Source organism: Manis pentadactyla, chromosome 2, assembly GCF_030020395.1.
Source record: "Manis pentadactyla isolate mManPen7 chromosome 2, mManPen7.hap1, whole genome shotgun sequence".
NCBI classification, from domain to species: domain Eukaryota; kingdom Metazoa; phylum Chordata; class Mammalia; order Pholidota; family Manidae; genus Manis; species Manis pentadactyla.
This window is the reverse complement of record NC_080020.1, coordinates 86693330-86720879: the sequence shown is the minus strand read 5'-3', so window position 1 is coordinate 86720879 and position 27550 is coordinate 86693330. Positions and strand designations below refer to the sequence as shown.

The 27550-nt window shown below is 40.3% G+C and overlaps 1 protein-coding gene across 3 annotated transcripts; it reads left to right on the top strand.

Annotated features, from left to right (window-relative positions):
- The first annotated feature begins 32 nt into the window (after window positions 1–32).
- PTCD2 (pentatricopeptide repeat domain 2) lies at window positions 33–27550 on the top strand. 3 transcript variants are annotated; one of them, XM_036909873.2, is made up of 10 exons: window positions 33–157; window positions 1544–1636; window positions 4825–4969; window positions 8833–8950; window positions 11704–11782; window positions 12186–12277; window positions 14463–14576; window positions 16417–16491; window positions 23262–23375; window positions 26678–27550. In XM_036909873.2, the coding sequence occupies exons 1-10, from the start codon at window positions 46–48 to the stop codon at window positions 26900–26902; spliced, it is 1167 nt and encodes a 388-aa protein (XP_036765768.1). In that variant the 5' UTR covers window positions 33–45; the 3' UTR covers window positions 26903–27550. The 3 variants fall into 3 exon arrangements, with proteins under 3 accessions (XP_036765768.1, XP_057350477.1, XP_057350479.1); XM_057494494.1 differs by lacking the exon at window positions 4825–4969 and having other exon boundaries at window positions 101–157; XM_057494496.1 differs by lacking the exons at window positions 33–157; window positions 1544–1636; window positions 8833–8950 and having other exon boundaries at window positions 4840–4969.

The window sequence follows — 27550 nt, the reverse complement described above, 5'->3', positions numbered from 1 at the left end:
GCCAGGCCCCTCCTGGGTCCCGCAGTTGGTGCGGCCCAAAACAGCATGGCTGCCGCCTTCCGGCCTTCGAAACAAGTCCAGCTGCAGGCCCTGCGGAACGTGCTGTCTCCCGGGGTGGGCGGTTCAGACTCCGCCTGCCGCCGCTGCCCACTGGGAGGTACTCGCGGCCTCGGGCCGTGAAGGAGGGGAGGGATTGGGGTAGATGGGAGCTTTACGTCTCAACGGGTATCCCTTGAAATAACAGCTCCTCAGTCGGCACGGCCCTGGAGCAACCTACGTGCCCTCACGCTCTAGCCGCACGTGGGTGCCCCGGTGGCCCCTGGGTGTTGTGGACTCCTGTATGCTTGGGAACCAAAGGGCAGCGGGGCTTGGGTCTTTGACCTTGGGGTGTAGTATGGATTATTTATACCACATGGAAATAAGATCAATTACTAGAAAGAGGCATTCAGGCTCTACTCATATTTGCTAAGTATAAACCCTCGGACGGGGCTGTTCTCGGAAAATCGGGAAATATCCGTTCCCCCTTGGGTGCTGAACTGTAGGGGTCTTAGACTTTCCTACTTCGGAGTCCCAGCTCTTAGCTAAAACAGTCTGAAAGACCTTGAGCAGGTTTCTTTTTTGTAAAATTATCCCTTAATATTTGTATGAAAATGATTGAAAATGCTAATGAGTGATGATAAAAACGACATTTTGCTTCAGGTATTACTGTAATGCATTTTGCATACGTTAATTTTTTTCACATACCATCCAGTGAGAGATGTGCCATTCTTTTCTCCATTTACAGAGGAGGAAATAGCAAGACTAAGTAATTTACCGGAGGTCAGAGGGGACTACCTGGTAGAGGATGGATTGGAAACAGGCAGGCCAACAATAAAGTCCTGCTATAACCACTTCTTCAGACTTACTTTACATAAATAAGCAGCAATTTTTGTTATCTTGTTACTGCAGTACAGACAGCTCTTAGGATGATTCTTTTTCCAAGTTCCACTCAGTGCACAGCCAACCTTCCTAAAGAAATGATGTTCCCCAAATTCATCTTCACTACTAAACTGTAGTCATTTATTTCTGATGTGTCTTGAGATACTTCAAGTCCAAATCTGAGAGGCCGTGACAACCTATTTCACAAATGACAGAAATAGGAATTCCAGTGGTCAAACTATAAAGCTTTTCCAGTGCACTATATCCTTCTACCTCGACCTGTTTTACATTTAAGCATAGCCTTTAATTTGTAATTCCCTTGTTGTCCCTTAACTGGATGATGAATGTCTCTTTCAGATGTGGAATTCCTGTCAATCCATCCCCATACACAGCTAACCACTAGCTCCTTTCATACACAAACAAAACTTGTCTGAGGATTTGCATCCTATGGTAGTTTGGAGATGTTTTTTTTCCCACCAGGGTGACTTATATTGTGCCTGTCTGGATGGATTATTTATACCAAGTGAAGATAAGATCAATTACTAGAAAGAGGCACTCAGACTCTACTCATGTTATTTGCTAAGTATAAAGCAGTCAAAATGATTTTACTCTTTTTAATTTACAGCTAAAAGGTACCTACTTACAGATAATGTCATGAAATTAAAAGAATTTCAGCATAAGAAGGTGGCTATTGCATATCATCTTCCTGGCACCAAAGGTAATCAAATCTATTTTGTTATTTCTTTCACTGACCTGTCATTCAAGTTTCCTGTGTCTATATCCCTGTTTAGTCTCTCCTTCAAGGACTTTATGTCTCAGAAAGATTGAGATGATTTATTCTTAGTTTCCTCATCTACCACCTTTTGCATGTCTCTCTGCTATTAACACAGTCTACAGCTTTCCTCTTATCCCTTCTCCCAGCATCCCAGAGAAATACTGAAATTAGTGCTGCAACCAGTCCTCTCTAGATCCATGCCACGCAAAGTAAGGCTCAAGGATCAGCAGCAACTGGGAAGTTGATAGAAATGCTAACCCTCAGGCACCAGACGATTTGTATGCACAATAAAGTCTGAGAACTGTTCCAGATGATTGGCTTTCCAAGTTTTTGATACAACCCTCAGTTAAGAATACATCTCACAGGTGTCTCCAGTACACACATACAATATCCATAAATGACATAAAGTGAAATAAAAGAGTCCTATGTGTGACAGTGCATTTTCATATGTTCTAATCTTCTGGAAGTCAATAAGCTAGACAAAGATTTCTTTGAACAATTAGTAGAATATTGGTCATTGTTGAGACTGGGTGATGGGCCTATGGGAGGTCATTATAGTGTTCTCTCTACTTTTGGGTATGTTTGAAAAATTTTATTATAAAAAGCTGAAAACACATCCCCACCACTCTAGGTTCTGTTCCCTTTTGGCATCTGAGAAATCTTGATACATTCATTCCCACTGAGTTTTGCACATTGCAAAACTCATTGAATTTGCACATTGAGTTTTTTCCAGTATTTCAAATTCCTTTATAAACAGATCAAGACTTTTCTGTCTTTGAATAACTCTTTTGTTTGTCTCTATAGACTTCTGTAGCTCTTCTCCTTGTCACTGTCAAATATTTATGAGTACTGAATGAACACTTCTTGCTTCCTTTCACTCCCAGGCCATCCTCCAGAAATGAGTCTTCCCTCATGTTCCACTAATCGTACTGTTATATAAAACAAGAAGATAAGCCTTAAGAGCGGGGGAGAGTATGTTAATCTCCAATTTAGCAGACTCAATCTAGATTTCACTCAGTCTTTTTACCCCACGTCTTTTGGAACTCTGAAGTTTGCAGAAATTAGGGTTCTATGTCATTATCTTGTTATTCCAATTGTCAGAGTCTTTCTAAGGCTGTGATAGTTGTGTGTGTGTTCTGAAAGGCAATTGATGTGATTAGTGCCAATCTACTCCACTGTCAGATTGATATTTATAAAATTTTCTCGACATGTCGACATTGTAAGAGCCCCCTGTGGTACTCTGATATGCCACATCATGTAGGAACTCACCTGCACTGGCTTCCTAGCTCTTCTGTAATGGACCTTACCCCTTCTGGAGCCCAGTGTGATATCCTCATAATCTAGTCACGGTTCTCTCCTTACCACCTCCCCCCAGTTCTGTGCTGTTACTCATGCTGAATCCCATACCAAGAATGCCTCCCTTACCTCCCTTTCTTCAACCCTATCCAGCCCTTTCCTTCTCCTCTGGTACTTCTCCATTTCCAGCAAACCTGGTCTCTTTCCACCACCTGATTTGTCTCTTCCCTCCTATTATGTTTATAGTCAGTTACATTTCACCTATTCCATCATTGTTTTCAGATAGCTCTGTATAAATATCTCTTGTCTTCTGAATAGATTTTACGCTCCTTCAGGACAGGAACCATACCTTATCCTTTCTTGTGTCTCCCACACAAACGATACCTCTGAGTATGCATATGTAATAAGTACTTAAATCTTGATTGATTTGTTTTAAAATGCAGATTACATCTGTTGAAATTTTGGATCATTAAGGTTCATTAAGAAGTATTATAAAGTACAAGATGTAAATTGATCCCATTAAAATATTTTAGATTGGACATTATTTAGAAATATTTAATAGAATATATCCTCAAGTCTGACAAGTGACAGAAGGAATGAAAAGGAGAACAATAATGCCTGTGATTTCCTGGCAGTTACTCTGTACTATGCCCTGTGCTAAATGCTTTATGTATATTATCTCAGGATAATCCCATGAGGTAGGCATCATCGTCCTCACCTTACACAGGAGGAATCAAGGCTCACAGACAAGGATCTCCCTATAGCATGCAAGTGGCAGAGCCTAGATTTCAACCCAGGTCCTTCCATCTCTAAAACCTTTAACCGTTATGTGGTTCTGCAAATAAAGATTAGAGGGTCCACTTATTAATTCAAACCTTGTGGGCCTTCTTTTCCTTTAAGTTGAGAGCAGTGGCTGCCTCACCTTCCCGGTCGTCTGTTTCTAATATATGTTGTGTGATTCTTTTAAGCACTGTTCCTTCAAACTTGGCCTTGGAGCAAATCTCATAGGCTTGTGTTGGCAGCAGCTGATACTTAGAAGAGCCCTGCCTTCTGGAAAGCAGATGCTTGCCTGGTGCCTGCCTTGCATCTCACCCCTCTTTCTGGTGAGAATACAGTTCCTTCCTAATGCCAAGAAGCAGTGTTTCCTGTTGGTGTTTGACTGTCTCCATAGTTGATCAGATATAAGATGAGGGACAGAGACAGACTATGAACACCTTGAAATCATTCTGTTACTAGAAGAGCATTTGCTGCTGTGGAAAGGGCTCTTTTTTACTCCATGTGCATTATATAGTTCTGTGGCATGCTTTCTAAGAGCTGAGTAGAGAGACCACAGGAATGAAAGAGGTAAATGTGGACGAAGTGAAAGAGACATGAAGTGGTCCTGAATCATGTGATTCAGCCACTGGGGCAAACCATTTTCAGTTCGCCTTTCCTTTCCTTTAACTGCTAGGTGCCATGCCATGTGATGGTTTGGATATCTTGGTTACATTTTCTTTCTTTTATTTTCTTTTCCCTCATAGTCACCTATAAATACAGTTCTTTGGCCTAAGCCTCTGGAACATTAATTCTCAAACTTCACCATTCATACAGAATTACCCAGGTGGTCAAAAATGCAAAGTTTGGGTGTGACCTCGGCCTGTGCCCCTACAATGCAGATGTTTTCCTTCATACACCATCTCTGACACTTTGCTCTTGAGAAGACCAGCCAGCGTTGGGAGCTACGTGGCTGTGATCCCTCTCAGTGCCCCTTTGCAGGGTGTCAGATTCCAGCTTCCCTTTCTCCCTGAGGTCAGGCTCCTGATAGTCCCAGTCAGCCTGAGTGATGGTCACTACAGTTTGCTTTCTTCCAGAAACTTATTTGAGAAATTTGGAAGAAAAATTGACCCAGAACAAGCTCATCTTAAAGGACGAGTTGAAAACCATGCTTCACTTGTGTGTGTCCCGGGATGACATGGAACTGGCTAAAAATGTCATTTACAGGTGAGACATGTCCTCAGAGTTTTGCTAGCCTTTGTCTCTTCTTGCTCTTCCTTTTCCTGAGCAATCTCACTCACCTCCAAGATTTCAGCTGTTACCTATACACTCGTGAATTATTCCAAATCTCTCGCCCAGATGCCTGCCTGGATTTCCAGATAGTTACATTCATTTATGTTGTAAACACTTACTGGGCTCCCACTACATGCCAGGTGCTGAGAAAAGAAAAACATATAATTCATGCCCCAAGAAATCACCAGCCTGTTCACTCCCTCCACGTCCATGTCCTGTAGGTCTTCACATTCAGCTTACACAAATGTCTTCCTCTTTTTTTTCTGTCGCACTTAAACCGGTCACTCAGGATACCTGGGAGCCTCTTTGCTGTAATCTCATTTGCTCTCCTGCCTGGCTGCTTAAGAAATCTTGCTGTTTCCACTTGCCTGGATTCTCTCATCTCTAGCCTGCCTTTTTCTGACCCCATTACTGGTGTATTGGTTTGGGCCTCCAAGTCTCCCTTGGATCAGTTCAGTGCTCCTACAAGTCCTTTCTCCAGGCTGATGCCCATGATGTTCCATTGTCACTGATCCATGGTCAGGGTTTCCTGCGTCAGAAGGAACTCACAGGTAGTCACAGTTGGCTCAGAGACAACCCAGCAGAGGCTTTCCTTACTGGGGAGCGTCTGACACCAAAGCAGCTGGCTTCCTTTCTGAAATTAAGTTTACTGCTTCTTTCTGCCATTCTCTGAAGATATGTTTCTATACATGGACCTGCATGTATGTTGTATATTTATATAAATACAAGGTATTCATATATAGAATACTAGAAGAATATATACCAAACATTACCGTGGTTCTCTGGGAATTATATATTATAATTTTTTTTGTCTAAATGGATACTTTTCTGATTTCTCAAACTTGTCTCTAGTGGACATTATCAGTTTTATAATGTGAAAAAATTAATGTTATTTTTAAAAAGGAAAAGAAAAAACAAATTACACAAAAGTCATTGAATATTTGGAAGATACCAAATAAGTAGAAAGAAGAGATCTATCACAAATTCTGCTGTTGTCGTGGTCTTTTACTGCATAACAAACCACACCAGAACTTAGTGGCCTAAAATGATGACTTTATTATTTCTCACCACTCTATGAGTCAAGAATTGAGGCCCCTCCCAGCTGGGCAGTTCTTTGTTGGGGCTGGGCTAAAAAGTCACTTGCTCATTGCCAGTCGGCTGGTGGCTAGGCTGAGCTGGCATCTTTGATGCCTCTGTGCCCATCCGTGTTGCCCCTTTGTCCCTGCATAGTGTCTTACCATTCATTCTGGCCTGGGCTGCGCTAGCACACAGCACATGCAGCAGCGGGCCTCATAGAGCTGCCCACAATTAGCACCACTTTACTTCTGTCCCATTCTCTTGGTCAGGCAACTTACCTGGCCAGCCCAGATTCATGGGGAGAGGAAAGAATTCTGCCTCTGGATGGATGGAGCCACAGTGCACGTACAGGGAGAAAAAGAATTGATGGCAGCTAAGAAACCACTGTTAATATTTTAATGTATTTTTTTCACCACTTGTTTTCATGCAGAGATGTTGTGGTTTTGGTAGGGTTTATTCGCAGAGTTTAATTATTACTGTATATATAATCATATTTGCTGATTAATCATACATTTAGAAATCATATTTTAATGGCTATACAATATTCCATTGGAAGGTATTTTAATTAGCTGTGTCCCTATTGTTGACCATCTAAATTATTTCTAATTTTTCACCAGTATAAATAATGCCATGATGAGCAACTCTATGCATAAAGCTTATCCTTTATTTCCTTTTTGAGGTCAGAGGGTATGAACCTTTTAAAGCTTGTCAGTACAGACTGCCAGGTTATTTTCCAAAAGCATTTTGCTAATCTATAATTACACTGTATTGGCAAACATAATTCTGTTGTTTCAGTTTCACAAATTGAATCATTTGTGACCCTCTGGCCTGTTTTACTCAGCCTTATTTTTTACTACCCAAAGCTGAAGAGTAACAAAACAATAGAATTTCTGACAACTCTTTCAACTCTTATTTGTATTATAAACAAAGTATGACTCAAAATTCCTTTCTTGATGCTAATAACTCTGTCCAGTTGCTGTCCTTTCCCTCTACTTGTAGACAGCTGGACAAGTGGGAAGAGGGGCAGGTCCATGAGCTAATCACCCTGTTCCCTCTCTTGTTGAGACAGGCGGCCCACAGCTGAGGAAGAAGAGGAATGAGCCAGAACATAAACTCTTTATTGAGCCAAAGATGAGCAACAATTTAATCCCCCATAATCTTGACCACATGCTGTTGTTTTGTTTATAGAGGGATTTTAGATCCTCTAACTCAAGTATTTCTTGTCAAGAAGATGTGATACAGTATCTCTGTTGACTTTCTAATACTTCTACTAGTGTGAGATTCATTTAAATTAGGAAAACTTTTGTTTTTAATCTGGTACAAATTTCTTATGAGACTATTTACTAAAATATTAGATTTTTAAAAATGTTTTCCTTAGCATGCCTTAGGTTTTATAACAGCTCACATAGATAGACTTGCTGTGTCTGTATACCAGACACATCATCTGATTCAATCCTCACAAAAACTCTTTGAGTTCTTATCTCCATTTATCTATAGTTGAAGAAACTGAGGCATATAGTAATTAATTTTTGCTCATGATTATACAAATAGTAAGTAAAATAGCTGGGATTTGAACTGTCAGCTTGGAATTAGAGTCTAAAAATCCTTAATCACTAAACTATATTGCCTTTTAATAACTTAATTATTTCTTTCTCTTTCCCAGGATTATTGAGGTATAATTGAAAAAATTCAGGTATACAACTTGATGTTTTGATGTAATAACTTAATTCCTAGCCATCATAATAAAACAGCGAATATGTTTTGTAATTTATATAATTGGATTTGAAGTGTATGTTTAAAAGTACACATCATCCTTCGTTTTGTCAGTACATGTTAGAACAGCGTATCCATAATGCAGCTATGACTTACCTCCATGATACAACAGGTTGAAAAGTACTTTTTTTTTTAAGTGAGAGCTTTTCCTCATGGTATTTGTTATTAATTCATATGATGAATGAATCTTTCTAAAATTTAATTTACGTGTAATCATGAGATACTTCATCATCAGATTGTCTTCTAAAGCAGAAAGAGTTGGTTTTTCAAAGTAAATTCATGCTAGCAATTTTCAATTCTGTAGTTCTAACTGATGGACTGTCTGCTTGTAGAAATCTCAAGCCACATATAAGACATCACTGTCATTAAAATTATCCTTTTACTAAAACTAAAATTCAAACTCTAAAACTGCATTTACCTTTTCTAGCTAGGTGATTGTAGTTCATACATGCCTTTCCACAAGCTGAGAAAAACAGATTGGTCTAAACTGTAAAATGTGTCTATTGTCTGCCATCCTGTATGGAGACAAAGCCATCCTTGAGGGGAACAGAGCATTATCCGTCCCCTTTTGTTCCTCTCTGGATGAGGCCCATACAAAGAGTGCCATTCTGATGGCTTTACAGATGCAGGACCTCTGCTATTCCCTGACATTCACTCAGTCCTAGCAGGTTGCTGGTAAATTGAGAAACTGATTACAATGTACATCTTTCTTTTATTTCACAGGGTATGTGGGCCTGTAACAAACAGCCCTGTTTATTTAAATACTGATGTGCTTCTGCATGCCAGGATTCTTCTGATTATCTTCAGTTCTGTACTTTCCCCCTTCAGACAGTGAAATTATCTCATTATTTATGGTGTCCCCAACACCTAGCAGAGTGCATGTCACGGCCTATGTGTCCTTTTCTTGTGGCCCACTGTTTGACTCACTGAATCATTTTGATTGCCAGGTACCATGCAGAGAACAAAAATATCAATTTGGGGGATTATAAGTTTGGACCACTTTTCATAAGGTTGTGTTACGAGTTGGATCTTGAGGAATCTGCAGTGGAGCTCATCAAAGACCAGGTTATTATCTCCTGATTGCTTTCCCTGCTGGCCTGATTTCCTTTTGCTGAGGATGGAGTGTTTCTAATGATGTTGGGAAAAACATCTCTGCCCTTCACATTATTCACAGTACATTATTTCATCTACATTATAACACATTGTTTGGCTTAGATTTTCAGAGAAAGGCTGCTGAGTTGAATGAGTGAGCTTTTGCCTGCATTTTAAGGTTTTGAAATCAGTTCTCATGAAGTGTAGTTCTCTTTATACAAAAGTGTAGAATGGATACGAAAGAGGTATAGGTACAAATTACAAGGTATTTACCTACCTTGGATGTATATTCACCTGGGACTGACATCCTTTCTTTGAGAAACTTAGTAGGGGATAGTTTTGAGACAAGTTGCTATTTTGAGACCGCCTTCCCTGTCTTCACCTGTATTTCTTTCCTGTTTTTGTATTTTGACTTCTACTTGAAGGCTACATTATAAAGTGTTTTTCCATTTTCAAATTCTTTTACATATTCTGATTTTCTTTTCCTAAGGACAAAAGTAACTGTAATTATATTTGTATTTATTTATTGAATATTTACTACATCCTCAGCATTGTGCTTAAGTGCTATAAATGTTTCATTTCATTTATTTCCCACACTAGCCCTCGTGGGTTTAGGTGGATACTATTATTTCCGCTAGAAACTGGGACCCAGAGACATAAATTTCATGGTCAGAAACATTCATTAAATTTTGGGGTGGGGAGCTGACCACTTGGGACATTTCAGTATTTTTAGGAACCTCCATAACAAAGTTATCCTGCCTCTAACTCTTTTTCATGCAAAGTGTTCTGTCCATGGTGGAACTGTTAATTCTGTTTGCCCCTCTTTTAAGGACACCCGGATGTTAGAAAGGTGACTGTAATATAGTAGTAAGCAGAGAAAAGGTGGTTTCAGAACAGTATTATTTTGAGCTTATTTTTTTTTAAAGAAGAAATATACATACATATTTACATTTTAGTGTATGTGTATGGAAAAAATCTGAGGTTACACACTAACCCGCTTATTGTCATGGGGCAGAATTACAGGAAATTACCACTTTTTACTTTATATAATTTTGTATTGTCTGACTATTTTATAATAAGTCTTAGTTAATGTAACTGAAAGAAATGAAAGTTTCATTGTAAGAAATCATAGTTGTGAGAATAATGATGAAAAAACAAAAAAAAGAAATGGAAGTAAACTTTTTTTTAACCTGCCTGTGTGAAACATTCATGGATGGGTAAGTTTCCTGAAGTTGTGGAATGAACTAAGTTCGAGTCAGGTGATGTAAAACCTAATCCTGCTTTTACACTAACTTGTGTCCCCTACCCAGAACCCCATAGTGCTGCCAGTACTATAGCCACTAGTCACAAGTACCTGAATCCTTGAATTGTGACTAATTCAAATTACATGTGTTGTAAATGTAAAATATGTGATGGGTTTCAAGGACTTGGTACAAAAGAGAATTTACATTCTCTTACAAAGAATTTTTCAAAAAATGTTTTATATTTTACAAATTATTTTTATATTGTTTACATGTTAGAGTTAGATTTAGTGGTTTAAATAACATATTAAAACTGATTGCATGTATTTTTTTTACTTTTCTTAATGGGTCTACTGGGAAATTTAGAATCACTTACGTGGCTTGCACTGTGGCTTGCAGTATCTTTCTTGTGGACAGGGCTGCTCCGCTGGCTTCCCATCACACTTAGACTACAACTCAGACCCCCTGACCGTGATCTAGAGGGCTTTTTGTGGTCCCTCATCTCCTGCCACTCTCCCCCTTGCTCGTGCAACTCTGGACCTTCTTGTTCTTTCTCAGACATGCCAAGCCCATGGCCTTAGATGGAATGGTATACACTCATCATTGAGGCTTTCTCTTTTATAGTATTGAGATCTCTTCTTCTGAAAAGCCTTCCCTGACCACCTTCCATCATCTTCTCTATCCCTTGTTCCTGTCTCATGTTCTTCATAATGCTTATTGATATTTGAAATCATATTTTTATTTTGCTCACTTGTTTATTATCTCTTCTGCCAGAATTAAGTTCAGTTAGATCGTAAACCCCACTAGAGTTTAGGTAAGGGTATGTGTCTTATTCATCATTTCTTTGTTCTCTGCACCTAGAACAGGGTCTGCATAGTGGGTCTCAGAAAAGAACAAACTTAAGCAAGGCATTTTATGGCATATTTAAATGGCATGTGTCACATTAGCATGACACTAAAAAAATGTTGAGAACCACTGTTTTAGTGAATTATTTCAAAAAGTGAGTAATCAACTCTATTTTTCATTTGCCAAAAAAGGGATCATAATTATATAAGACTCTCCTGCCTTAGTCCTTAAGCATACTTAAGACTGCCATTTCACATTCATATGCTGCCACCCAGTTTCCAGGATCACCGCCCACCCAAGGATTAATTGGCTTGTTTCTTTCCTCCTAAGTATAGCAGAGCCACATTTCAAGAAAACGTTCCTCACCGTATTTCTGAAACCCAAAGTCACTTGCTGTACCTCTTACTCTTGTTCAGCATGTGTGTTGTCAGAGGCATGGAACCAAGAGAGTGGGTAGCATTTGAATTTTTTTTGAAAAATAAGTCCTTGATATACCAGAGACTTATTAGAAAATGTAGGAGGCCAAATGAGTAAAGCATGCACAAAAATAAGTCTGGGATAGATAAATGCAATATGAGGAGAAGTACTTCCTTAATAGCTTTAACTTTTAACTGAAAATATATTGTTTTTCTTTATTAGCGTTTACAAGGTTTCTTCTCAGACTCCACATCATTCAATATTTTGATGAATATGCTATTTATCAAAGGCAAATATAAAAGTAAGTATCACAATTTATTTGCTGAAAAATTCTGCTGTCTCTGCTGGTATAGCAACCAGGAAGAACAATGGGCCATACAAAAAGGACCCTTACATTACTGATGAGTGCCTGAATTGTGAAGACCTCATTCTTTAAGTTTGAGAACATTTTGGCATCGCCTTAAACTAAGCACCCCAGATTTTGCTTACACTGAATTATAATAAATTTTATGAAATTCATTCTTGCTGTATGACAGATAGTAATAAATTATCTGTCATATAACTGACAGATAGCTTTTATTGTGGCGAAATATACTTTCTAGTGATGGTACTGAACAGGTTAGAATACTGGGGATCAACAGTAGAGGACTCTGAACTCACTTGAATGCGCTTAATACTGCCGGCCCACTCCTGACTTCTGGCAGGTGCATTGGAAGTACTGATCGAGATGAAAAACCAAGATGTGAAGTTCAACAAAAATACCTATGTCCTTGCTCTTGCAATTTGCTACAAACTGGTAAGACTATTTTCCCATAACTTTTAGAGCATCATGGGTAGTATTTGAGAGAGGATTTTTTTTTTCTTTAAATAAAACTCAGTTCCTCTGAAGTCTATTTTCCATCTGGTGCAGATATTTCCATTTCAAATGTGTTCGTTTTTGGAAAACTCAAGTTAGCCATGTCACACAGTTTTATCATGGGAAAAGCAATTTTATCATCTTTCACCCTTTTCTCTCAATTATGTAGATAATGAGAACAAGAAACTGCAAGGTTCAGGCTCTGCTCTAGAGTCATCTTGCTGAGGCTCATGCTGACCTCCACCAGACCAGTTTTCTTTGTGGCACTCTCCCATGAAAATCTTACCATCCTTCATTGGCAGACTCAAGGGGCACCTTGTCCTCACCAGTAGCCCTTGATTGTGCTCTATTTGTGTAGCACACATGACGCTCATAACATTGCCTGATATGCTAAGTAGATGCAGTTTTTTCCTCCCCACTAGAGGGGAAGCTCCTTAAGGTACCTTTGTGTGCCAGCTCCTAATAGTGCCTGGTACACAATTGATCTTTAATAAATGTACATGATGTTAAAATGAACTTTGAGGACAGAGAGCATGACTTAGGAGTCTGTATGTTCTACTGTCTCCAGATCGTTTCTTGCACACAGTACCTGAATGAGTGATGATAAATGAAATTGTGCAGTGACCAAGATCCCACGCATTGGCATAACTGTTTATGCAGTTTGAACCTTAGAAACTTCACCTATAATTTTATGCTGAAAATGAAGGAATAGCAATCAAGGTAAAAGAACATGGGCCATTGAAAAACTTCCGAAAACTGTTGGAATACCAATTTTCCAAAGCAAAAGAGGCAATTTGTCACAGTGGAAAGAAAACCAACCTGGAAATTGAGAAATTTGGAGTCTAGTCTCAACTGTAGCATTTACTGGCTTTGAAGTGGTCACTTATCTCATTCGTGACAAGGAAGTGTTGGATTTAGGAGCTAGCAAGTTTTTTCTATAAAGGAGAGAGAGTACATATTTCAGGCTTTGAAGGCCACATATAGTCTGCCACACAGATCTCTGTCACTCATTCTTTGTTTTTACAAATCTTTAAAAGTATAAAAACCATTTTTAGCCATAGGCTAGATTTGGCCCAGGGGACATACATAGTATGCTGACCACTGGACTGGATTATTAGGTGATCATTTCCAATCATACCATTTTATGATTCTGTGAAACAGAAGGCCAATGAAACACACAGTGCTGGAGCATCAGTTACTCAGCATTGTGATACCCAGCTTTCTGCCCCTTTTAGAGTTGCCTCCCAGAGTGGATGCTGAAGTGGAAAGAACTTAATTCTACCACTTAGGAAGGGCCAGAGGACTTTCTCCCCTGCCCAAGTGTAACTTGTTTCACTCAGTGGAGACTGGAGTTGAAAAACTGAACTGGCCAACCGTTAAACATGGCAGGCCAATTATGGAAACTGTCCTCTCTCATCAAGTCAGGATTGACTTTAAGATGCAGGTTGTGAGTTGTGTCTTGACATACACACAGTTGCAAAGCTGCTATTGCTCTCACGAACCTAACTCACCTATAACACGTACAAAGGAAGAGGATTTGGTTTTCCATTGCCGCCTACTGGTTTGTGCAGCACTCACATTGTTCACACTCTTGGGTTTTGTTTTTTTTTTTAAGCTTTCTGTTTTCCTGTAATTCTTCCATGATTTACGTTTTTAAAAATGTTCATGTTTTCACATATTAGACTTGCATGGACATTTGGGAAACAGATAGATTGGTTAGATTGGAAATCAGCTCAAAAAAAGTTTTGTAGTGTTGTTGAGCTTTCTTCTACTATTTAATATAGTAGCAGCTGACACTTTACACTTTATGTTGTGGTACCTATGTCTAGAAACCAGCCTGTCCAGGTACAAAGAGACCTGGATGTTTGTTAAAACTGCCCCGAGTCAGAAAATTGGCAAAGAGCTTTACAAGTAAAGTTAACTTAGATGTGAGCTGCTAACATACAGATAACTTGGTCTATTTGCAAATAGCCTCTCTATGGGGCTTAATCTTTTTAGGTAGTTCACAGTAGGCTCCGGGAAATTCTCCCAAAAGGAAATCTGAAATACTGAGCACTAGTAATCATTTTATTAAACTTAAAAGGTTCATGATACTTATTTATTGAACAATCTTGTCTCCTCCCAGAATAGCCCTGAGTCTTTCAAAATCTGTACTACACTAAGAGAAGAAGCTCTGATCAAAGGAGATGTCCTGTCCAGGAGAGCATCCTGTTTTGCTGTGGCACTAGCTCTGAATCAGGTACGGCTTGGGGGTGCACTTAAGTGAATTAGGAGCAGACAAGAGTTTACTGCTCTCATTTGTTTTTGTTTTTCCTTCTGAGAGGGTATCATAAAGAAAAGGTCCCCATAAGGAGACCAGTACCTTTGGTGCCATGGCAACCTACATCTAGATCTGTGCCTCCAAAGAAAGTTTTCATTTATAGTTGAGGACCTCACTTGTGTTGCTATGAGAAGGGGCTGGCCAAGGTCCTGTGGAGAATCCGCGGAGTGGAAACTGCACTCTGAGAATTTCTCAAGTAATTAAGTGTAAATTTCAAATGATCAGATTACCATGTAGCATTCTCAGAGAAGAGTTTAACTTAATGGTCCCCAAAACTGAGTGCAGCTCCGATGAGTGAAGACTCCTGGGTCAGCCCGTTGTGGAAGTGGGGCCCATCACATATGTCATACTCAGACCAAATGCTCTTGTTTGGAAGAGCTTTAGCAATCTTTTAGTCTCCCCTTCACTGCACAGATGGAGGCAGCTGAGGCCTGGACAGAGAGAGGACCTCTCTGCTCTCATACCTCAGTGAGGCACAGTTGGTACTCTGGGACAGGGGCCCCTCTCTTAAAGAGCTTTTCCCAAGATGTCCTATCCCAAGGCCTAAGAATGGGAAATACTTTACATGTTTAATATGTAGTAAAAGGAGATACTATGGCAGCAAAAATAAAAACCATGCCATCTTACTTATCTGGCTGATAAAATATGGCTGGAGAACTCTTATTTATCATTAATTAGAAATGAAAATATCAGGTTGATCCATTTCCATATACTGCTAGGAAAGCCACTGAAGGACAAAGATGTAAGAGGATATAACAGTTTCTACTGCTTTAACTTTCTAAGCTTCCCTCTCTGGCCCGGGGTATTCCTTTGTCTTCTAAGTCTATCATAAGCTAAGGGAGGTGAATAAAAGTCTCTTCATAGCATTAGTATCTTTATATAGATCATGTGCTGGTTCTTTCTGGTTATTATCATTGAAAAACAAGCTTCTCTTAGACCAGCCACTTGGAGAAGATTCATATCAGACAGAGACCAGAGCTGTGTTGCCATGTTCTATGTTAGCAAGACTTTTCTTTCTGTGTGAGTTTTGTCTACAGATATGCATGGGCTCTCTTTCTCCCTGGTTGGTTGAAATAGGCATGAAAGTGGTTGTCATTGAAAAGTCTGTTTTGTGCTGCTTTTGAAATGACAGACTGCTTCCTGCACATATGGCTTATCTATGTAAATTCTTGATTAATCTCACCTTTGCCACCAAAAGGATACAGAGACCTCTTCATTACTAGTCCTAAGCTCTGTTACTATTAGTTGTAAACAGGAATTTAGGTTTTGCACTTGAGGGTATGGCCCTCACCTTTGAGAGTTACTCTGCAGGCTCTTTCTGATATAACACCGTGTTCTCCCATTGCTTTGCCAGGACTGACGCACATTGCATCTCCAGTTTTTTTGGCAGTGCTTCTGTCTCTTCTGTGGTTTGAGGTTTCTGCTATGTTGTAATTATGTCGAAAATGGAGTTTACATTTCTCTTTCTCAATGTTTTTTTAAAATACTCATCCCAGTTGGAGAATGGGAGATGCCAACTTTATGCCTCCATCTTAAAAGCTGGAACTTGGGCAGGTTGTTAAAACATTCACTAATATGGCACTTTGGGAAACATTTTATAGAATGTGTATTTTCAATTACCAAAAAATCTTTTTTTCTTAGTGGACTTAAAAACCTGGGATACTATGAACAGGAATAGCCTCACATCTGTACATTGTCTTTATAATAACAGAGTGATGTTCATATGACTTGGGGTATGACTTGTTTTTCTTCCTTCTAGAACCAGGTGGAAAAAGCTACATCCATTTTTTCTCAAATCATGAAACCAGAAAGCATAGTCTGCACTAATTTAAATGTAGGTAACTTCTTTATGCTTGAAATGTAATAAGAACTGCATGTTTTTTTGTGTGTACAATGACTTTTGATACCCCATGGTCTTCATTCAATTCATTTATTGAGCTCTGTGTGAAAATTATAGCTACTGTGAGAGGAGGCAACACAGGATGTGCTTCTGGGAGTTCATAGATAGGTGGGAAACATAGATATGCTCAGATACAAGATATGGCTAAATGTCGCAGGTGTAACACATCACTACAGAAGGCTACATATGTAGAGAGAAGAGAGATGGCTTGCCAGCCTCTTGACTGAGACCTGAGAAAAACCTGCTTGCTCATTGCATCCTGCCCATAGTACCTAACTCAGAGAAACAGTATACCTCTGATGCATAAAATAGTGCCTAATGTAGTAAGCACTGAATCAGTATTAGCTATTTTCGTATTTATTCTGTTGCCAGCCTGCCATGGCCCATCTCCCCCAGTGAGCAGTTGATCATCTGTGCCTTCCTGGAGCAATGAAAAAGACCAAGAGACTCTCTTGTTGTTAAAACCATTGCAGTCCCCACTCAGCCAGCCCCTACTGAGGCCCTGCTTATATTCTGAGTACATTATGTTGTGGGCAGTTGAAAAGAAAGCCCTTCTTTTAAGAATTTATAGTCTCCTGAAACATTAAAGGGTCAAGGTGAGGAAAACATTGTCAAAAGAACAGAAATGTGAAGATGGGTGTGATGTAAACTAGGATGATGGTTCAAAGCCCTTGCAGTATTACAGGATGCAGATCAAGGGCTGGCCAGCAGGAGAAGAGACTTGTTGAGCAGTGTTCCAGGAGAGGGCAGGGCTGTAGGGCTGGAGAAATGGAGTTGAAGGGCATTCTTTGCTGGGAGATTAGTTTTGCTGAGGGTTTCATTTAAAAGAATGTAAACTGTTCATTGTAACTACCTCTTACATACTCCGAGTCCTTAGGGAAGTTACTTAATGTTGTGGACCCCATTTTTCCTTTATCTGTAACAGCAATAGCAATAGTACCATCCTTTCATTGTGATACTTGAAAGAATAATGCATAAAAAGTAGTTAGATAGTGCCTGGCATGTAATCAGTATTCAATGAATACTTGCTAACACCAGTAGTAGTTGTTTGAAGTAAAGTGTATTAAATAAAAAGGAACAGGTCCTAGAACCCAGAGAATAGGAACTGGGCATGACTCTAAGCTTCCATGGCTTTCCGTCCTGCCCGGAGTGATTGTCCCCACATGTCATCCCCAGGCCAGCGCCCAGATGACGGAGGAGTAGAGCCAGATAAGCCTGCATGGTAACCTTTGGAGAACAGGATCCAGTAGGAAGCTTGAGATACATAACAATCTTATATTTGACCTCATGTTTTCTTTTTAAAATGCTTTCACATGAGGGAAAGATGAGTCTAGGGAACCAGAAAAATGGAGACAGTGATAACAGAGAACCTAGAAAAAAAAAGAGTTGGGTTTGGAAGGGAAGACACCAAATACTAGAAATATCCAAATAGAGATCTTTTAGTTTGCAGAGGGCATGAGCCTAGGGCGGGGGGTGGGGAGGGGATGGGTGTCGGAGCTGTCAGTTAAGAACTCGTCTGTATAAACCCAGTAACGGACCTGATATGAACTGAAGAATACCACAGAAAAAGGGAAGTAAGAGGACCCAGAAGTAGTTTATAAGGCATCAGTGGTGAAGCAGACAAGGAAGAAGCAGTACCAGCGCATGGAAACCCAGGAGGCCGATAGCCCGTATGTGTCATAGCGTGCCACAAAAACTGGGCAAGCCCGTCTCCCTCTCCAAAGACTGGGCACCTGAACAGAAACTGCAGGCCAGAGCAGGAGGGTCAGTCAGAAGAGCTCGCAGGCTAAAGCAGATCTGGGAGGCCAAGGTGGCAAAGGTCCAGAGTCCAGAAGTTTAGGTCATTTTAGCTAGCAGTACCAGTAAGCCATGCAGGTGTCTTCCAGCAGACACCATATGTGTTTACCTTCTGTGCTTCCCACAGGATTTGGACAGCTCTGGGTATCCAAGTATATAACTATTTCTCAGGGAGAGAGTGGCCTACAGATGCACTCATTTCATGATTTGACAGAAGTAGAATTGCTAGAATTCCAAATTTCATGACATCAGGTAGGAAAGAAGTACAGGAGAGTATAGTGTGAGGAGTTTCATGTGGATCGTTAGTAGCTTTTCCTAGAGTTGAAGTGAGCTTGGTGGGGTCTATAAGGATTGATAGTGGGAAAGTGAAGAGAGTGAGATCAGCAGGGTTTTAGTTTAATTTATCTAAGGTACAATGCTAGGTACTTGACATCCCTTCATTTTATACAATACTGTCAGAACAATATTTCTCCATATTATATGTGTGGAAAATGAAGATTCAAAGGGTAGATAAATTACCTAAGTTATCAAAGCTGATCTGTTCAACTGCAAAGTGTAGGGTTTACCCACCACTCCAGAACCACAGAGATAAGGGTTGTGTCTCTTTTATCCAGTACTGGGACTAGTTGTTCCTCCTGAAAGATGGAGAGAGCACAGGACTTGATCTCAAAAATGAATTTGCTGTGAGTGCATACACTCCACAACCTTAAATGTGAGTTCCTCATTTATTTCAATCCTTGGCGGTCTCTCACAGATGTTAAGAGACTCCACTTTTTTTTTTAATGAAAAGTGCTTTGGTGTAAATGAAACATGAGCCTGCTGAGAGAGAAGCCGTCCACTCACAGTAGAAGGGGAAGTCCAGAGCACGGTGGGAAGTTCACTCGTGAGCCAGGGCAGCAGGAGCAGCTCCTCTTCTCTGAGAGCTGGAAAGGAAAGGCAGCCAGTACACATGGTGGGATGGGCATGTTTCAGGCAATCATTATGTAAGGAACCTTGAACTGATCTTGAATTTGAATCATTCCCGCCATGAATTGGGTTGCAGAATTACCCATTGTCCAGAAATGTAAAGACAGTTTTATTGTTTAAAAACTCTTACTCAGGAAATTCTTCCAAATGTCCAATCTAAATTTCTGATATTTCAATATAAGAGATCTGTTTTATATTCCTCAGAGATATTGAAAAAGGGATAGTTGCCATTCTCAGGTTTAATAGTCCTTCAGATTCTGGGTCTCTGTTATTAGAGCAAGTTTTTAAAAAAATGACTTAATGGCCTCTGGCTTCTCCAAGGCTGAGTCATCTACTTGGAATCCTGAAGTATAATTTGTTAATTATTAAGAAATGGAAATATGACAAATAGGCTGAGCAGAGAGTCTGTTCAATCAGTATTAGCAGAAATAAATGAAGTTTTTTTCTGATCTACTTTAAAAATTAATGCCTTATACTAAAATCTTTTCCTGCTGCCAGTTGGAATTTGAACTTACCTAATTTTCCTCCCTCAATTTAATATTCTTGTCATCAAAATTGCCCTTATGCCAATATGACCCAGAGGGCCTGGTTCCCGATTTTCCCAGCTAATAGTTACTATATACTGAACTGACTTAGCACACAATCTCATCAAGGCATACATAGGTTGACTCTGCTGTCTGAATTTAAACCCATCAATCCCAAAAGAACCATAACCCCCCTTTTTAGCAATGCTGCTCAATATCAAAGAATTAATTTCCACTTCCAAATACATCTGTAAGTAGCAGAGAGCAACACAGGGTAACTTTCTGCTGATTCTATTTGAATTCTAATTCTTTCTCTGGAAGACCCATTTTGGAGCTGCATTACCTTGCAGGGGATTGACAAGTGGCTAGTTTTGCTGTTTTATTTATTTTTTGTTATTTTTTCTATTTGTTAACACAGGTGCGTGTTTTCATGTCCCTTTCTGTTACTCACTAAGGTCACCCTAAAGTTGTAGCTCATGTTGCTAAGGCTGCACAGCTGGAAAAAGAGTCAGAAATCATTTCTCTTTAATCCCTTTGTGGCACATCTCACCAATGTGTAGAAGTTAGGAATTGCTTTTGGTTGGGAGTCATGCAGACTCCAAAAACAAGAGTCTATACAAATTATAGGCTTTTTTTCTTCCATGTAGAAGACCAGAGGTGGTCGGTCCAGGTCTGGTGCAACATTCCATGATATCATCAGGGACCTGGCCTCTTCCTGTATTTCCACACCACCATCCTAGGCATGTGATTTCCATCCATTACGTCTCCATTCCAACAAGAAGTAGAAAGGATGGAGGAGGACAAAGAAGTCAGTCCATTTTTGGGATGCTTTCCCAAGTGTCTCACCCAACAACTTGTACTGAAGTATTATTGGCCAGAAGTTAATCCCATGACCACAGCTAGTTGCAAAGAAACCTCAGAAATATAGTCTTCGAGTTCTATACATGACAACATCAGTTAAAGTTAGGAAGTTCTGTTATCAAAAAAAAAGGGAGAATGGATACTGCTTAGAAAACTGGCAGGCTCTGCCACACTGTGGTATTCTACTTCAAACACAGAAAGCTTAAAAAGAAAAGAAATGCAATTTCTGCATGTTCAGGGCTTTTGTTCCCTTTTCTGGTCAAAGGTATCCCATGACTTATCAACATTTCTTGAGGGGTCAGGAAATCAGAGAAGGCAGGAGTCGTTTTTCTTACCAAAATTTCCCCTGCTCCTCACTAATTCAATTTCCCCAGCCTTTTGTTTGAAATCTGTGAGATCAAAGAAATGTGCTGTAAGAAAATTTAGCTGCCTTTATCTGCACCCTGAGACTTCAGTTTAAGATAGGCTGCTAGCTTTAATTTTTCTCTTTTCCTTTCATCAGTAACTGCCTCATCTGTATTGCCCTTCATCAGTCTATGTCAAGGTATTAAAACTTAACTCTTGAAATCCCTACTGAATCAGATAGTTGCTGGAGGCAGGGAAAGAAATTGGGAATACTCATGAAGAAAAACTGAAATCTTCCAGGAGCATATCATTAACAGTTTTAAGCATGGAGCTCCAGGATGTATGTCCTTATAAATTGGTGGGGACCTACATTCCCCTTCTCATTTATTGTTGAGGGTCTACTAGGTGCCAGGCTCTGGAGATGTAGCATTCAACAATGTAGACTGTCTGCCCTCAGCAGGACAGACCACTGCCAACCAAATTGGGATTGATTTTTATGAACAAGACTGTTACGAACTATTAAGAGTAGAGATTTTACCCTACTTCCAAGTTGAGTTAACCCGCCACAGTGTCATGAATGCTGGTAGAGTGCACAAGACACTGAGAGATGAAGGACAATTTATTACTCAAAACAATAGCAGTAGCCAGAGTGTTAGCATTTTTGCATGAGTTTCTTAAACCCAGTTCCCACAGGGCAACATAAAGAGGTCTAGATGGCTCTTGCATGCACAGGCATTATCTTTTAAGAGAGGAAACTCCAGCTTGAGGAATCCAAACCTCTTATAATGGGCAGTAAGCATGCCTGCTCTTTGCTCAGGAAGAGACACTGTCTGTCTTCCCAGAGTGTTGGTTATACAAACATCCTTGAGAAGATGGTCTGGAATAAAGGCAGGCAGTGCTTCTGCTTGAATGAACCCCATGGAGTGTTGTCTCCCAGCAAAGGGTGTTCTTGTGATTTGCTGTGCTTTAGAACACTGGGCTTAGATCGAGTCCTTTGGATTTAATCTACTTAGAGTCATTCATTCTGCTCTTCATGACCAAAGATGACTCCTCACCCTGCTCAACTGCTCAACAAACACAAAATGTTATAAAATGGACTGCTGAAAGGACTTAGTTGGTTTGGCATAAAAAAGGAGCATCTCTTCCAGAAAATCTACCTTTCCTAAGGATAATGAGCCTTAAAAATGCTTATACCCTTTGGCTTTGTAATCTCACTTCTGGAAATTAAGTTTTCATTTTCTTTTTAATGTATGCACATTTATCAATATATCAATGCATGGTATTATTTAACATGATGACTATTTATATGATGCATTGCTATGCATTCATCATTTAAAATGAAGTATTTTTCCCTAAATTTTCTTAATGCTATGAGAATATGTTCATTATATAAACATTATAAATAATGGTTAACATTAGTGACTTCTGAGTTGTTTCCATTTTCTTTAAACTTTCCTGTATTTTTCAAATTGTATGTAGTGAACATTGGTAATGGGGGGGAAGATGTGTTCTTTTTTTCCTGTTTGTGTCTGTCTGATGGAAAGTAGTAAGTGGTATCATGAAAGCCAAGTATAGCACCCAGTTTTGAAAGTTGTGTAATAGCTACACTGTAAATAGGAGTGCCTCAGTGAGACGTTAAACAGCTTCCACTTTATGTCTGTAGCAACCTATGTGCCTGCAATTTCCTAAGCAAAATAAATAAATAAGTGAAGTTAGCATTTGCCCCAGAGCCAGTCTTAATGCAATTGTCTGATTGTCATATCCTCTGACTCTAGAAGAAATTGGGAGAAAGAAACTGATAATGATGTTTATTGCATACCTCCTGTCACAGTAACTCAAAATGTGAGATGTAAAGGTATTTTCCTCATTTTACAAATAAATTGAAAGAGAGGTTAAGTACCTGGCCAGAGTCACACAGCTAGTGATCACCTGTGCCACGATTCCAGCTCAGATATGCCAGACTCCAAAACCCATGTGCTCTCCATTTCTATCCTTAAGCAGTTTCTGAAGTTATGGTATTTTGATTAGCTATTGGGAAACAAATTTTGGCTAGTGGACATACATTTGAATCATTTTTTTAGTTTGCCTAAGCAAATAAATTAGGAAAAAGCTTGAAAGCAGGGTAGATGCATGTGAATGTAGGCTTATGAACAGGACATTTCTTAGTGCTGAATACGGGCTCAGTCTTCTTTTTGCTTGTTTCTTCTTCAGATTATGATCCATCTTCAGTCAAGTATGTTGGAAAACCTGATAAAGGTACTAAAGGATGCCACAGAGGGAGATTTACCAAGATTTGTGAGAAGACAGGAGTTCTCAGAAGAAGTGGTGAGTGTGTGATCGCTGCCCAGTCGTTTAGCGGTGAAAGGGGGCTCTTCAAACTGTCCACTTACTGTGACAGCCTCTCTGTTGCTCCTGCTGAAAGACTTCTGTGTATGGGTACAGGGATTTTGTTTTTCCCTAACAGAATATACCCCCTGAACTAGTAGAAAAACTTTCTCCTTTGACATTATTCTTGTCCCCCACACTGTTTTCTTGGGTCCTGGCTCTCCTTTTTTTCTCTTCCTGTCTTCTCGTACCTCCCAAACTTTCTCCCCACTCCTCACTGCAGTTGATGCCTCGCTTCCTGTTTCCAAGGGAAACGTGCCATGAGGAGAGTCCTGCTGCCACACCAGCAGCCTCCCCCTCTGCCCAGCCCACCCTCCCGAAGGCAGGCGGCTGCACACACCCCTCAGGAGCCAGTGCCCTCCGACCCACCCCAGGGCATCAGCCCGGAAGCTGTCTGCCTCATCTGAGCATCATTGGCACCCCTTTCCCTGGGGGTCATCCCCATAGCAAACAGCAGGCGACAGTACCCCATCTTAAAAAAAGGGAATCTCCCCTTCTTAAGCAAATTAAAAGACACGCCTTGTGTTTAGATACACTCAACCTCATAAAGTCAGTTCTTCCCAAGTGATCATGTAACATCTCAGTAACATGCCCCCTGCCAAAAAAATGTAGTTAAGTTTTAGTCAGAAGAGCAAACGCACAAGAATTGGTGGGAGAACCCAGTGAAGAAGAGCAGGAGCTGCTAGAGCTGCCTCATAATAAACCATATGAAAACTTCTGTAATTAGAGCGGGGGTGTCAGCTCCTGAAGAGACCAACTAATAGGACCATAGAAATGCTTTGCAAAGTTATAAAACAAAATTAAATAAAAATGAAGAGAAAGAAGCAATTTCTAAAAATTGAAAGCAGGATGAAACAGATGAACCCATGTGTCACATTGATGGCTTATGCATACAGAGAGGACCTACTGTAAGTCATTTGAAATTTAGTGACTCTTACATGTCTAGTAATACATAACGTAAGGGAAAAAAGAACTGTAAAGAAATCATAACATTTTGGCAGTGATTATATTAGTGATTCTGCTATTGTCGGATAACAAAGAGGCCTGTTGGTGGGTCTCCGCTTTTCTCCCTCGTCCCTTGCCTCCCATAGTGCTGGTCCTGCTGGCCACTGAGGTGGCAGGATTGGCAGCGGAGGGCAGGTGGCTGCTTCCCCCTCTGCCACGCCGTTGCCCTCCCAGCCCTGCGCTAGTTCCTCACTGCCACCCAAAGGCTTCTTCCTCCTGTTGAAGAGAGCTTGTCAGGACACTAACCAGATATGATTACATTTAAAGCAGCTTTCTCTTTGAGGTTGTAGCTGTGTGTAGTCTGTGACCCACCCAAACCCTTTTGTTTGGAGTATGTTTAGAAAAGTAGGGAAACTAGAAATGTAAATGGGTTTTAAAGTGCACGAGCGCACGTGTGTGTGTGTGCAGTACCGACAGCTTTAGTTTTCTCAGTAGCACTGATGCTGGCCCTCATTCCGTAGACCTGGCCCGCCTGACTGTTGTCCCATTACACGACTAGAGCATCCAGACAAGCTCCACGCTGACAAATACTGATTGCTTTCGTCTGATTTTTGTTCCCCAAAGCCTGTAGGACTGATTTACCTAGAGAACTCAGCCGCTAGCTCAGTGTATTCCCTTGGGTGTTGTGAGACCACACGGGGAACTACTTGTTAAGCAATAAATTGATTCATGTAACTCCAGTAGCTTTTGAGCCAGTTCTAAATATTTGTGAGATTGCATGTGGAGTCCTTTCACATTTGCTGTATTTTACAAATGCTCTATTTATACCAGTAGTTACTGAAAATGCCTTATGTGTGGGGAGATAAGGTACTGTTGTGCCAGCAGAGGAATGCTGAAAAGAATTGATTTTCTGCAATCCTGTGACTGAAACCACTCAAATCTAGCTGTTTCTTTGTTGATTTCTTTGTAAAAACTAGATTAACAAACAGTATTTAGTACAATCTCTTCTTTGTTTAAATTGTAGAAAGGTCCTAATGACACCATTTAATATTTCTGTAGTGATAGGAGAGAACTGATGGGTATGCAGTTAGAGCAGAGTTACCTCCGGGTTGGCAAATCTGCTTTGCTGCTTTGGGAAGCCTCTTCCTGTATGTGATGTCACCTCTCTTGCACATAAGGACTATAAACAAACTTTTCTTTGTAAGAACTTTAAGAAGTGCTACAACTTCTTACCTGAAGGTTCAATGGGAGCCCTTGTTTGAAAGGAAGGGATGTAGGTAGCAAATAGGGATAAGATATATTTAGAAGATGCCTGAAGGATTTGTTAGGGACCCTGATCACAGCTAAGCTTCACCAAGAAATGTTAGGTTGTATCATTAACTAAGCAGAATGTTGGTTTTGTTTGGGAGGTAGCTTCACATCCTAATTTTGACCTTACCTACTTCCACCGTGTGCTAAATATCATTCATATACTTGTGACTCCAAATATTTGCACTTCTGGTCTAGACCTCTAGCCCATGCCTCATGCTTGTATGTCCATTAACTCCTGACATATCCACATAGATGTTTCACAGGCTTCTCAATTGCATCCAAAAGAGAACTCTTGATTTTCCCTCTCCACATCTGGTCTACCTACTTTCCCCATCTCAGTTAATGACATCACCCACCACCAAGTTACTAACTCCCAAATTGGGAAGATATCTTTGACTCCTCCCTTTCTTTCATCCCTTCAACAATATTTCCTTTCAGCTTAACCTTCAAAATATACCTCACATGCATCTACTTCTCTATATTTTCTATACATTTTTCAATCTAAACCATTACCTTCTGTCATCTGGGCTAAGATAGGGCCTCTGGATTGGTCTTTTATCCCCCAATTCTCTACACGGCTTTTGAAACCTAAATCACAATATGTCCCAATTTGGACTCTGATGGCTTTTAGAATTAATACCAAAAAAGTTGCCATTACATAAAGTCCTATGTAATTTGGCCTTCTCTGCTGCTCTGATTGTTAAATTGAGCAAACTGTTCCATCACTGTTTGATCTCCTTTCCCTGTTATGTTTCATTGTATAATTGTTCTCTTTCTACCCCCCTTTATAAGATCTTGGGTATGATTTTCAAGTATTCGTTTGAATTTTGGGTGTGTACTTCTCTATGCCCCAGGACGCTGGTTTTCACCGTGTTGGCAGTACTCTATACATTTTTACACATTTGTGTCTCTGCTTCCTAGATAAAAGAAAGAACAGGAAGAACTCCTGCAGAGATACAATGATGTTCTTTTTTTGCTTTTTCCAGCTGTCAAAAGTGAGGGAAAAAGTGAAGAGTGTGCCCGCGCTTCTGGCCAGGTTTGAAGAGATCTACGGGCAACTGCACATAAATGGCCAGGTCACCCCTTCCACTTTGGATGCTCTGCTCTGCCATACCCCCAAGGACAGGAAGCCCTATGTGATGCTGTTAAACAAGAGGACAGTCAGCCGTCGGACCTTCCAGCCACTCAGCCAGTCCCTGTGGGCTGAGTAAGCCTCCGGACCACTTCTGCACCTGTGGGTCTTGGTTGAAGAGGGCCTGCTTCTGGTGGGATGCTGGCATCCTAAGGAATTGGGCTTCATTCTCCACTGGACACTGTAGTAACACTGGTTTCCTCCTTCATTTCTGAGTTCACTGAGTGCTAGTGTGCCAACCTGAGAAGTTAGTAGGTCGTGCCGCTGTGGAGATCTAGACATAAGCAAGCAGAAAGCTCAGCTCAGCTCCCTCAGAAACGAGGCGTCGCCTGTGTGAGCTGCTGAGGATCATCCCAGGAACGTGGTCATGGTCCCCAGTGCAGCTTCCAGAGCCAGAGCAGAACCCAATAAGCACTGCTGGGGAAGAATGTCACTATAAGTAGTTGACTCCAACTAATTTTCAGGGGAGTAGTTACCTGAAGATTATACCCTTGCTGAATTCAGGTCTGAAACCCTAGTCTGCCATGCTGGGGAAAAGCCCAGGGTTTTCTCATGATTCTGTCATCATTTATTTGTGACCCTAAATAGGATACTTGAGCCCTCATTTTTACATCTATAAAATAATAGTGCCTATGTGAATCTGCATATTGATTTGAAATTTTCATTCAAAGGTTAGTAGTGTCAAACTTTCTCAAAAAAATAAAAATAAAAAGGTTCCTGAGAAAAA